The sequence below is a fragment of the Leptonychotes weddellii genome, chromosome 12, assembly GCF_054177405.1.
Source record: "Leptonychotes weddellii isolate Sample4059 chromosome 12, ASM5417740v2, whole genome shotgun sequence".
In the NCBI taxonomy this organism is placed as follows: Eukaryota; Metazoa; Chordata; class Mammalia; order Carnivora; family Phocidae; genus Leptonychotes; species Leptonychotes weddellii.
The window spans coordinates 41385155-41398139 of NC_138380.1; the positions used below are offsets into that span (position 1 = coordinate 41385155).

The window sequence follows — 12985 nt, forward strand, 5'->3', positions numbered from 1 at the left end:
CATCCCCCAAACCGAACCCACCGGACCTGACCCGCCTCCGCGTAGCGCCCGCCCACCCACCAATCGTACGGAGCCTGGAGCATCGGGGCGGGACAACAGAGGAGTATGTCCAATGAGGAATCGGCTCGCGGTCGCCTCAGAGCTGAGCATTTCAGGGTCCTAACTGGAGAGCGAAGAGGAGGTGGCGGGCTTGGCCAATCATAGGGGGAGACTCAACATTTGGGCGCGCAGCCAGTCAGAAGAGCGGTCGCATCCGATTCGCCCGGCCCACGCTTCCCGCCTTTCCGCTAACTCCAGAGGCCCCGGCTCGTGAGCCACCGGAGTTGGGACGCCCGCAGTCCTCTTCTCCCAGTCGTATCGCCGACCCCGGGGCCGCGCGGGTGTCTGGTGGAACATGGCGAATTCGGGCTGTGAGGACGTCCAGGGCCAGGAGGGGGAGAGTTTTCTGTACTTCGCCTACGGTAGCAATCTGCTGACCGAGCGTATCCACCTCCGAAACCGGTCGGCCGTGTTCTGCTGCGTGGCCCGCCTGCAGGTCAGTGCTGCCGGCGCGCGGCCCCTGCAGTGCCGTGCCCACCCTGCGGACGAGAGGGCAGGATTTCGAGAAGTCGCTTTCTCGGGGCCGGGAATGCAGCTCTTGCTGATAAGAGCACGTCGGGGCTGTCTTCACCGTCTGGCTTCTGCCCTCCTGGGCGAGCCCGCCTCGCCCCCACAGCGCTGTGCCCGCCTGGCAGCTGTGCGCCCCCGGGCCGCCCTGAGCCCCCCTGCTGACTTTCCCCGGGAGGCTCCTTCTGCCCAGACCTGGCCGCCTCGGTCTTGCCCACCGACTTAGGGGAGCGCTCACAGCATCCATTCGCTCCGTGCCTCCCAGACGCCTTCTCTGTCCCAAGTCAGGGAACGCGTGGCTTTCTCTTCCCTACCACACACCTTCGCTGCAGGGCTTGTCAGCTGGTATTGTAAAACTCCGTTCACCTGTCTTCCGCTCCCGATGGGAGAGGTCCTGAAAGCTGGCACCGTGTCGTAGTCATAGTAAGGGCCGTGCTCAGTTCAGTCAGGTGGCTGGGTGAACCATAACACACGTTGGTAAAAGTCATTGCTCTTCAGGGGCGCCTGGCTGGCTCAGTCGGAGGAGCATGTGACTCTTGGTCTCAGGGTCTGAGTTCGAGCCCCACGTTGGGCGTAGAGATTACTTAAATAAATAAAAACTTAAAAATAATTGCTCTTCAGTACAATCCGTTCATTCCTTTGGTAGATTTTTTTCCCTGCAGATACAAAAGTGATAAAGTGGGCTGCCTTGAGGACCCGTCCATGTCTATAGGAGGGACACACCAAAAAATTATGTACGAAACCTTTTGACATTGTCGAATTAGACAAACATGGTCTCTGCTGTCCTTGTCAGGTTCTTAGTGGCAAGCAACAGAAAGTGGCTGATTTAAGCAGAAAAAGAATGTGTTGAAAGGCTGTTGGAGGCCTCACAGAATGACCAGGAAGGTAGGACCACAGAGCTGATAAAACAGGGAGGCATAGGGGCGCCTGTGTGAGTCGGTGGGTGGAGCATGGGATTCTTGATCTCAGGGTTGTGAGTTCAACCCCACTTTGGATGTGGAACCTACTTTAAAAACAAAACAAAAAACAGGCAGGCATAGAGGGAGGTACAGCAACCACAACAGCCCCGGAGGCCACTGGCGCGCCTCTGCTGAACTTCGTAAACATGGACACTAAGTTGTGCATCACTGACCCTGTCTGCTTCGGACCTTGCCTGCTACTGTCACTACTGCAGTTCCTGAAACCTAGATGTGGCCACCACCTCCAGGATATAGTTTCTGCTGTCCTTGGGCACTAGCACTAGCTTCTAATTCAAAGTCTCAGGTGGGTGTCCTGATTGGCTAACCCATGGCCACATGCCCATGCCCTGACTGCAAGCAAAGCTGCGAGAACCAACTGCTGGCATTTGAAGCCTCAAAAATGGGAGTTGGGCTCTAACACTTTCTACCCACCAGACTCCTAAGGTAGGGAACTGCCCAAATGTGGAAAAGAAGTTCAGATGCTTATAGTTGGGACAAGTGGAAGAGTTATCAAACAAGTGATTATTCAGTTACACATATGGTGAGTTTAAAAAGGAGACATGTACCTTCCTCTCAGTTTTGCTGTGAACCTAAAACTGCTCTAAAAAAAAGTGAAGGCTTTAAAAAAGAGAGAGAGAGAGATCTACAAGGTGCTATGCAAGTGTATGACTTGGAGGTCCTGACCTAAGCTTAGTAAAGCTTTTCCTGAAAATATGACTTTTAAGCTGAGACCTGAATGATTGGGCAGGGGGAGACAAAGAAAAGAGAAGGAACAGCATGTACAAATGACCTCAGGAAACAAGAAGCTGGATCATCCAGCTGCTGTGGCTGGAGTTTAGTGTGTGAGGAGGACATTGCTTGACAACTAGAGAGGTAGAAGGACCACATGTTACAGGATCACAGAGGCCAAAGAGGACTTTGGTCTTTATCTTGAGAGCAATGAAAAGATCCATTGCAGAATTTAAGCAAATGAAAGATTAGATTTACAACTTTGAAAGCTCATTCTGGTTGCTATGGAAAATAGATTGGAAGGAGAGACAACAGTTGATGTGGGGAGCCCAGTTAGAAAGCTTTTGTAGCAATCCATGCTAAAGATAATGGCACCTTGAACTCAAGTGGTAGCAGTGGCGGGTAGATGGGTTGGGGAGATACTTAGGGGATAACAATGTTAGGCCTTGGTGATTGATTGTGAAGGGAGGAAGAGATAACAGGGGTGACTAAGATTTTTGGTGCAATAGGGTGGATGATGGTGATATTTGTAAAGAGGAGAATCCGTTTTGGAGGGAAAGTCAAGCTCAGCTTAAATATACTGAGTTTGAGATGTTTGTTATACATCCAAGTGAGCAGAAAAATATTAGTGAGCATTTATTAAGGACTCACTGTGTGGTAGACCCTGTTCTAAGCATTTTTGAAGTTTAGAAGAGAGATCTGGGTTGGATTAAAAGATGATTGGAATATCGGATGGTATTTGAAGTTATTGGAAGGGATAGATTGTCTTGAGCAAATTGCTGATGAACAAGAAAAGGGGCCTAAACTGAGCCCTTAGCAACTCTACCATTTGAAGACCAGGTATGGAGGAGGAGTTAGCAAAGGGAATTGAGATCAGGGAACAGTCTGAAAGTCAGGAAGGAGGCAGATCAAGACAGGCTGGTTAACTCTGTCGGAAGCAGCTGAAAAGTGGAGCAAGAGGAGGAATGAAAATTGTCTATTGGATTTAGCAGCAGACAACCAGTACCTAATGTGGTTGTGACTTTTTATCAGCTCTCCTGATGTCCTGCCAGGGCTGCTTGGCCCTAAAACATCCAGTATACCAATTGAAGATACTGGTCACTCAAACCAACCTTTTTCCTGAAATGTCTAACATTCTTAAGAAAATAAAGGTGACAGGGATAAAATATAAACCTTAAATTTAGTATCTAGTCCAACCTTTTTTTATTATTAAGGAAACTAAGCTCTGGAAAGATGGATAGAAATTTTCTACACCAAATGGCCAAGTAAGGGTTTGTAATCTTCCCCAGGATTTTCTCCTCTGATTACCCATCTCTATAGGGAAGAAGCTAAACTAGAAACCTGGCAGGACGCCTGGGTGGCTCAGTCGGTTAAGCGTCTGCCTTCAGCTCAGGTCATGACTCCAGGGCGCTGGGATTGAGTCCCACATCGGGCTCCCTGCTTGGCGGGGAGCCTGCTTCTCCCTCTGCCTGCCGCTCCCCCTGCTTGTGTTCTCTATCTCTCTGTGTGTCAAATAAATAAATAAAATCTTTAAAAAATAAAAATAAAAATGAACTAGAAACCTGGCTCCGTTACTTATTAGTTGTGAGACCTTGGGCAAGTTGCTTAATCTTTATAAGCCAGTTTTTCTTTTTGTTAAATGGGTACAATAAAGTTGTTGGCAGGATAAAAATGAGTCCACATAAAGCTCATAATGCAGTTATAGAACCTAGTAATGTACTAGTGTTAGCTGCTCTTAATGTTTATTATAGATATAATAGTACAATTCATGAATGCTAGATTAATGTTAGGAAGTATACAAATCACCCTCAAATGCTGGCTCCTTGAGGGCAAACATGGTGATACATGCTAGTAGGATACTCTCTGTGTACATAAAAGTAGGTTATAACCCCTATGTAGCTACCCAGCTTCAACAATTATGTATACTATGGTTGCCTCTAAGTTAAAATCTACGTGTATGTAGGTAGACTGGGAAGTAATTTTTAAAAATGAAAATAGTTACATTAAGGCATTGGGATTATGGGGTTTTTTTTAACCAATTTATGGCAAAATATATATACATATGTATATTCAGTATACATTTCATTTTTAAAGAAAAATATGAAAAAATATAGTCCTTGAGATCCGGGTCCTTGTTTATCTTTGTATTTTTTACAGCTTCTTATGCAGAGAAAGAACTCAAAGTTTATGTTTTAATTGCATGGAGTTTAAGGTAAATTTTTTTTTTATATTGAAGAGGGAAATTTTGGTTCAAGTGGATATTGATCAAATCATTTTGGCTTCCTTTGTAGGATTATAAGCTTGACTTTGGCAATTCCCAAGGCAAAACAAGTGAAACTTGGCATGGAGGTATAGCCACCATTTTTCAAAGTCCTGGCGATGAAGTATGGGGAGTAGTATGGAAAATGAACAAAAGCAATTTGAGTTCTCTGGATAAGTAGGTGGCTTCTAATTATAAGTTAAATAATAACTAATTCAGAAAGTGGATCATATGCAAAGATGTGTATATATATATGTTGGTTTTTCAAAACCATATACTACATTCTTTACACTGTAGAGTTAACATAAAAAGTATAATGTGCATATCCTAAAAAGCCTAGGGGTGCCTGACTGGCTCAGTCTGTAGAGCATGCAACTCTTGATCTCAGGGTTGTGAGTTCAAGCGCCACATTGGGCATAGAGCCTACATTAAAAAAAAAAAAAAAAAAAAGCCTAGAAGGGTCACTTATTCCAGTTGAGATTTGGGGGATATTTATAATCTCTTCTGTAAAAAAAATGGAAGTCTTTATTTTTGTTCTGTTTATCTTTTATTAAAAAAAATCTCTTTGTAGTTTCATATTGTGAAAAGGCATGAAGATGTTTGTAATTGTTGCATCTTTTTATTGGTTTCAAAAGCAGTTCAGTTTTTACTAGAGTCAGTTTTTAAAAAATAATTCTTTAAGGTGGCAGTTGAATCAGTAAAAAAGTAATAATTTGTAAAAACTTTGACAACATACTAGAAATGTTTTGATACTGTTTATAACTAGAACTCTCCGGTTGTGTGGTAGAGCATGTATACAAAGAAAGTTGGCAGAAAAGAGTAGAACTTGAAAAGAACGCATTATCTGATATGCATGATACTTTATGTCACTGGTGAATAAGAGTGAGCCATTCTCTCTACTTTTCTCTGGGTGGATATTCTCTTGTCAGAACACATAGTCATTTTTTGTAGCCTAGAGAGCAGTGTTGAGGGGTATAAAGATTGAAATAACTATATTCAAGCATGGGTTTATATAGGATAAATATAGAGATCTGTTAGAAGTATACTAAGTAATGCTAAATCTGAGGCTTTCCAAATGAAATGCTAGGTTTACTTTTGATGTGGTAGTATTTATAATATGTTCTACCATATCCCAAAATACAAAGGGAGCAAGTACATCCATATATAGTTAAATTTTTAATCCAGTAAACTAACTTGGCTAAATCATATATGGTTAAAATTTGGCTGTTCTGGTTTCAGGCAAGAAGGGGTTAAAAGTGGAACATATGTCCCAATAGAAGTTAATGTTTATACTCAAGAAGGAAAAGAAATAACCTGTCGAAGTTATCAGATGAAAAATTATGAGAGTGCTCTGCCATCCCTCCAGTATAAAAAGGTAAGCTACTTACAAAGACTGTTGGCAATTCCTTTTTAATTTTCACTGAGCTAAACTAAAAAATATCTTGTTTTAAAAAGGCTGTGTGTGCATTAAATTCTACACAAACATTTTTTTTTTTTGCCTGCCCTACCCCTATGAACACTTCATTTTAATAAAAATGTTTTTAATACAAAAATGATAGTTATTTACCTAACATGCAAATTGAAAAATATTCAGATTTATTTGTAAAAATAGAACTATGTTCCTAAAACAGATTTATTAAAAAAGACTGTGGAAATCTATATGAGCCATAATTCTAGATATGTGTTTTCTTTCCTAAAGTAGAAAATAACACATATGCATGTATTTTTAGTGGATTTATTCTATGCATAGGCTTTTGTAATCATTTTTTCTCCACAAAACAGTATTTCATAACACCAAGATTCATTTTTATGGGGAAAAAACACATTTCCTATTGCTGAAATGTTTTCCATCCCTAGATGGAGGGAAAAAAGTCGCACTCTTTCTTTCTTTTTTTTTTTTAAGATTTTATTTATTTGACAGAGAGAGCGAGACAGCGAGAGAGGGAACACAAGCAGGGGGAGTGGGAGAGGGAGAAGCAGGCTTCCCGCTGAGCAGGGAACCCGATGTGGGGCTCAATCCCAGGACCCTGGGATCATGACCTGAGCCGAAGGCAGATGCTTAACGACTGAGCCACCCAGGCACCCCAAGTCACACTCTTTCAAAATCAGAGAAACTACTCCCACAAGCATAGGAAAAGAATGTGGGATAGCAACCCCAACATCCCTTTTTAGAAACCCAAACTTAGGTACTATTGGAAGGCCCAATCAGGACATAGCACGTGGAGTGGATGACCCAGTTCCTGGGCCTAATCTGGAATTTTCTAGTATGGAACCTAGAGGAATTAGCCTGGTATGGATCTGGGAAGTACCACTGAACATAGTTACCATCTATTAGCTCATTTCATATCAGAGGTAGAGTAGACTCCCAGATTAAACTAAAACTGCTCCCTGTAAACTTTACATTTTTTTTAAAGAATGGTGTTTTTTCTTAATAGATCATGCCAGTTCTATACAATAAGTTTTTGTCTTAATATAAAAATATTTTAAATTAGAATGACTAGGATCAAAAACACAAGAAATAACAAATGTTAGCAAGGATGTGGAGAAAAAGGAACCCTGATGCGATGCTGGTGGGAATGCAAGCTGGTCCAGCCACTGTGGAAAACAGTATGGAGGATCCTCAAAAAATTAAAGATAGAATTACCATATGACCCGGTAATTCCACTACTGGCTATTTACCCAAAGAAAATGAAAACATTCGTTTGAAAAAATATATGCACCCCTATTTTACTGTAGCATTATTTACAATAGTCAAGATATGGAAGCAACCCAAGTGTCCATCCATAGTTATGGCTAAATAAGACATGGCGTGTGTGTGTGTGTATATATACACATACATACAATGGAATATTATTCAGCCATAAAAAAGAATGAGATCTTGCTATTTACAGCAACACGGATGGACCTAGAAGGTATCATGGTAAGTGAGATAAGTTAGACAGAAAGACAAATACCATATGATTTCATTTATACGTGGAATCTGTGAACAAACAAATGAATAGACAAAAAAACACCCAGACTCTTTATCTACAGAGAACAAACTGGTGGCTGCCAGAGGGGAGGTGGGTGGGGGATGGGTGAACTAGGTGAAGGGGATTAGGAGCACACTTACCATGATGAGCACTGAGTGATATAAAGAATTGTTAAATCATTATATTGTACACCTGAAACTAATATAACACTGTATATTAATTATACTTTAGTGTTTAAAAATATTTTAAACCATATTATTGAGTGAAATTGATCCTCCATGAGAATGTATCCTGTGGCCTCGAAAACTCCCTGCACATTCATGCTCACTATAAGAGGAATGATTCTATTTTGTTCTATAACTGTTTATTCTAGAGTTATCTAGAAGTTATCATAAAGCTGTGGTATATTAAATTGTGTTCCTAATTAAAAGGTGCTTTTGGTTTCTTTTAACCATTTCTAGGTCATTTGCCTAGGTGCAAAAGAAAATGATTTGCCACTGGAGTATCAAAAGAAGTTAAATGCAGTAGAACCAAATGACTACCAAGGAGAAGTCTCAGAAGAAATTGAAGACATTATCAAAAAGGGAGAAACAAAAGTTCATTAGAACATAATAGATATTTTAGATAGAAATCTAAATTATAATAGAAAATACAGATATTTTCTGTATGTGCTAATATATTTTTAACATTTGGAAAAGAGATCTGAGGTATCTGTATGTTTAATATATTTTCAACAGTGCTCTGAAGGGATATCTTACTTAGGTAATTCCTTGTTTTCAGACTCAAAAAAGAAACTAGGTTAGAAATTAGATTTTGAGGGGTGCCTGGGTGGCTCAGTCAGTTAAGCGTCTGCCTTCGGCTCAGGTCATGATCCCAGGGTCCTGGGATGGAGCCCTGCATCAGGCTCCCTGCTCAGCGGGGATTCTGCTTCTCCCTCTGCCTGCTGCTCCACCTGCGTGTGCTCTCTCTCTCTCTGTGTCAAATAAATAAATAAAACCTTTAAAAAAAATTAGATCATTGAAAAGGAGGCCATGATGCATTGGAATGCATGACAAATGGATGTGGGTACTCTTTCCATGAACACTTAAAGTTATTTTCTGGAGTTGAGTGTATTCTTGCTCTGTGACAGAGGAGAGATTTGCAACTTAACGATCGTGCTGGTGAATCACTCTGCTCTGGGATTTTTTTTAATCAGCTTAATAAGAGCAAGCAAACTGCAGAGACAGTTGATATATTTTTTTTTTAATTTAAAAATGGCATACTGTTCTTAGAGAAATAAATGTATTTGTGGTTTAACCTGTCTTCCCTACTGAAGTACTATTTCACTTTGTTAGAGACTCATATCCTCACCCATACTGGGTCTGATGTTGGCTGTACACAGTCCATACTAGAGGATTATTGCACAGACTCTGGAACCGGACAGCCTCGGATCAGTTGTCAGTTCTACCACATTCTAGCTGGGAGACTTTGGGTTATCTGACTCTTTGCCTCAGTTTACTCATCTATAGAGTGAGAGCAGTTGAAACACCTATGTCCTAGGATTATTTTGAGGAGTAAGTATATGTAATAAGCTTAGAACCGAGCCTGGCACGTAATAAGTATTAGAAATCACTAATGTTCTTATTGAAGAATTAAGTTTATACAGAGCCATCCTTGGAACAGGATTTTAAAGTAGAAGAGTTAAGATTATGAGGGGAAAACGTTTTTTGAAAGCTCCAGTTTGACTCTTGGCTTCTTAAATTTATTTACTGAACAAATGGAAGAAAGAAGAGTCATGAATAAAACAGCACTGGTTATCAAAAAACCAGGTCTCTGGAATGCAGTGAGCTAGACTTTTGAAACAAGTTATTGGAATGAAATGAGCTAGCTGCAGGAACATAAAGATTTGGTTCTCTTGGAAAAAATAACCAAAGAACTTTTCAGCTACAGCTGATGAAGTGGGACTGAACCATAGACTTCAGGTTAGATCATGTTTTATAGCTGTTACACCTCTAATATTCTAGTTTCCTCCAGTTCGTAACTCCTCCCAAGAAGACCAAGTTTGTCAGTACCTAGAACTCAGTTATGGTAATATAGTGAGCAAGGCTGAGCTTTGTTGTAAAAATAGAATATTATTCTCGTAATCTATCTCACCCACCTAAAATGACAAATTTCATTAAGGAATTTAAACCATTAACAATAAAACCTTCATGTCTGGCCTGTTAACGAAAATCTGGTAATCATGAGGAGTACTGTTTCTCCAGTCATTTTCAAGGTAGTAATACCAAATATCATATGTAAGGAATTTGCATTTCTACTAGTGATTTTGGCCCTCTAACCACAATACAACCAACTGGATAAACTATAACAAACAGTTTTATGAAGAGCATTTCTGAGCTTGCAAGAAAATAAGGGAAGTCTTCAAGATATACCAATCCCTGTCCCACAAAAAGAAAAAGACACTTTTCCAGCACTGGTAAACAAGTGACGCTGACATCTTTGGGTACAAATGCCAATAATAGCCCTGGAATTTGACTGCTAACCCTTGAGCAATCCCTCTGCAAGACAGGAAAACAACTTGAAAATTCTGTATGAAACTGGGACCCTTGAAGAGAACTAAAATGGTCTCTAGTAGCTTCCAGCGGAGATGCAAATCCTCTCTGGAGAAAGCAATTCTAATTTAGGTCCTCAGAATGTCCACCTGAAAATTTAAAAGATAATAAGGAAAATGATGCATCATAAGTGAGAACAGGAAAAACACCTAGATCCCCAAGGTTTTGAGATACTGAAATGATCAGTAACAGTATAAAATAAGTATATATGGAGACTGACTTCTGGAAAGATGGAGTAGACATACTCTTCCTTATTCCTTCTGTTAAGTACAACTAAAATCCCTGAACATTATATATAAAACGACTCTGAGAGGGAGAGAGAAACCAGACTAGACAGAGATAAGACACAACATGGTACTGAATTCCCTGGGTTTTCTCTTGCCTCCTACATCTCAGACTTGTACCTGAGGAAGCCAGCAATCTGAAAGCACCAATGAGAACAGACAAGCAAAACAAGGAAAACCTACTTTGTAGTAAAAGGACTAGGAAATGGACAATCTAGCAAGACAAAACTTTCAGAGAATAAGTGTTCTCCAGCCAAACAGCACAAAGAAAAATTATGGACCTCCCCCACACCTCTATACCCATGCCAGGAAAGGTCAAGAGGGGAGCCTAGACTTCCACCCTCACCAGGCTGTAGCAGGGCACCCTAACACTGTCCCCTACCACAACTACCAGTGCAGTGTCAGAAAAGGCTGAGTAGGGTGCCACCCAAAAGTAATAGGCCCTGTCTCTCCCCCACTCCCCATAGAGTAGAGACCATGCGGGAACCTGGACTTAAACTGCCCATCGGGCATTACCAAGGTGCCTCCCTCTCTGCTGGGGTGGTGTCAGAGTCCAAGTGGTAGGTCAGGACTTTTATCACCACCCAGTGGTAAAAATGCCAACCTTCCCTGCTATATCAGTGAACACCATATAGTGGGCAGTGATAAGGCTTTCCTACTCCTAGGAGCTGGGGAATTACCAGTGGAGGCTTATTGGGGGCTTGGAACTTCCACCACCACTCAGGTTCCTTGGGTGACAACAGTAGCTGAGTGGGAACCTGAACTTCTACCTCCATTTAGCAATATCAAGGCAATGACCCTTGCTGCCTTCTGCTGGAGTGGTTTCAGGTGAAGCTAGTTAAAGTAGATTTCAGTAAGATCCAGAGACTTATAATTTCAAGAACGTCCAGGTTTTAATTGAAAATCTCTTAATTCCAAGATCCAGGAAGATCTCAAACTAAATGAGAAAAGATCATGAGTAGATGCCAAAACAATTAGATTATGTTAAAGGAAAGAAGCAGTGAACTGGAAGAAAGAACAATAGAAATTGTTCTATCTAGCAGAGAAAAAACAGACTAAAAAAAAACTAACAGCCTCAAGGACCTATGGGGCTATAATAGAATCTCAGAAGGAGAGAAGAAATAAAGAGAGAAAAAGAAAAAAAAAAAAAAAGGAGAGGAGAAAGGGCAGGCTGAAAAAGTACCCAAAGAAATAATGGCTTACATGTCCTAAATTTGGCAAAAGATGTAAACCTATAGATTCGAGAAGCTACATAAAGCCATGACAGTTGGCATGTGGTTTAACTTAACACACCTAACTCCCAGGTTTGTGGTGGAATTTAGCAATAGTGTACATAAAATGCCCAGCACAGTGCCTGGTATACAGTTGTTGCCTAATTAGTAGTAGTGAACATTAGAAGGAGGAGGAGCTGAGTGAACCCCAGATAAGCCCAAAGAAGTCCACACCAGACACTTTATAGTCAAACTTGTAAAAACTAACAACAAAAGTTCTTGGGAGCAACACATGAGAAATGACGCCTCACCTGCAGGAGAAACAATTCAAATGACACCAGATTTCTCATCAGAAACCATGAAAGCCAGAAGAAAGTGGCACATTTTTCAAGTGCTGAAAGAAAACTGTCAAATCAGAATCCGGTGAAAATAGCCTGTCAGAATTAAGGGGAAAATCAAGACATTCTCAGATGAAGGAAAACTAGAAAAATTTGTTGCTAGGAGGAATGGCTTAGAAAAGGAATGGCTGAAGAAAGTTTTCTAGACGGAAAAGAAGAAATAAAAAAAGGACCTGGAACATCAGAAAGGAAAAAGTAACATGGTAAGCAAAAATATGGGTAAATATGATAGACTTTCCTTCCCTTGAGTTTCTGAAATAATGGTTGAAGCAAAAATTATGACATTGTGCTTCTAAATATATGTAGAAGTAATATTTAAAATAATTATTAAAGGACTGGTATGAATGATGACACCAGTAGACTGAAAAATGATATGGATATATTGAAATAGCTAAAGAAACAGCTTAAAAAGGTATACAAACAGATACGCTTAAAAAAAACTATAGAGGGGCCTGGGTGGCTCAGTCGCTTACATGTCCGACCCTTGATTTCAGCTCAGGTCATGATCTCAGTGTCCTGAGATTGAGCCTTGTGTCATGCCCCATGCTCAGCATGGAGTCTGCTTAAGACTCTCCCTCTGTCCCTCCCCGCCTGAACATGCTCTCTCTCTCAAAATAAATAAATAAATCTTTAAAAAATTTAAAAAAAAGAATACGATCCAACCTTATTCTGTCTATAAGAAACTCACTTCAACTATAATAATATAAGCAGTTTGAAAATAAAGGGATAGAGAAATATATATGCTGCAAACACTAATTAAGGGAAAGAATGAGTGGCTATATTAATATCAAATAAAGTAGATTTCAAAGCAAAGCAAAGTATCAGAGATGGAGGGGCATTTTGGTAACCCTTACCAATTTATTTTATGAAGCTAGTATTACCCTGGTACCAAAACCAAAGACAATAGAAAAAAACAAGCAAACAAAAATAAACCTACATAATTAACCAACTGAGCCACCCAGGTACCTCAAAAAT

At 40.5% G+C, this 12985-nt stretch overlaps 1 protein-coding gene across 1 annotated transcript; it reads left to right on the forward strand.

Annotated features, from left to right (window-relative positions):
* The first annotated feature begins 229 nt into the window (after nt 1-229).
* GGCT (gamma-glutamylcyclotransferase) lies at nt 230-8538 on the forward strand. The gene is made up of 4 exons (XM_006736838.3): nt 230-535; nt 4586-4731; nt 5794-5929; nt 7988-8538. The coding sequence occupies exons 1-4, from the start codon at nt 395-397 to the stop codon at nt 8129-8131; spliced, it is 567 nt and encodes a 188-aa protein (XP_006736901.1). The 5' UTR covers nt 230-394; the 3' UTR covers nt 8132-8538.
* Nucleotides 8539-12985: the final 4447 nt, after the last annotated feature.

What these genes read in the sequence shown, in the direction of transcription:
- GGCT (XM_006736838.3), top strand. Translation starts at nt 395, where the DNA reads ATGGCGAATTCGGGCTGTGAGGACGTCCAGGGCCAGGAGGGGGAGAGT. An exon ending in AATTTGAGTTCTCTGGATAA is followed by an intron (nt 4,732 to 5,793) that starts GTAGGTGGCTTC and finishes TTCTGGTTTCAG; the next exon opens with GCAAGAAGGGGTTAAAAGTG. An exon ending in CATCCCTCCAGTATAAAAAG is followed by an intron (nt 5,930 to 7,987) that starts GTAAGCTACTTA and finishes AACCATTTCTAG; the next exon opens with GTCATTTGCCTAGGTGCAAA.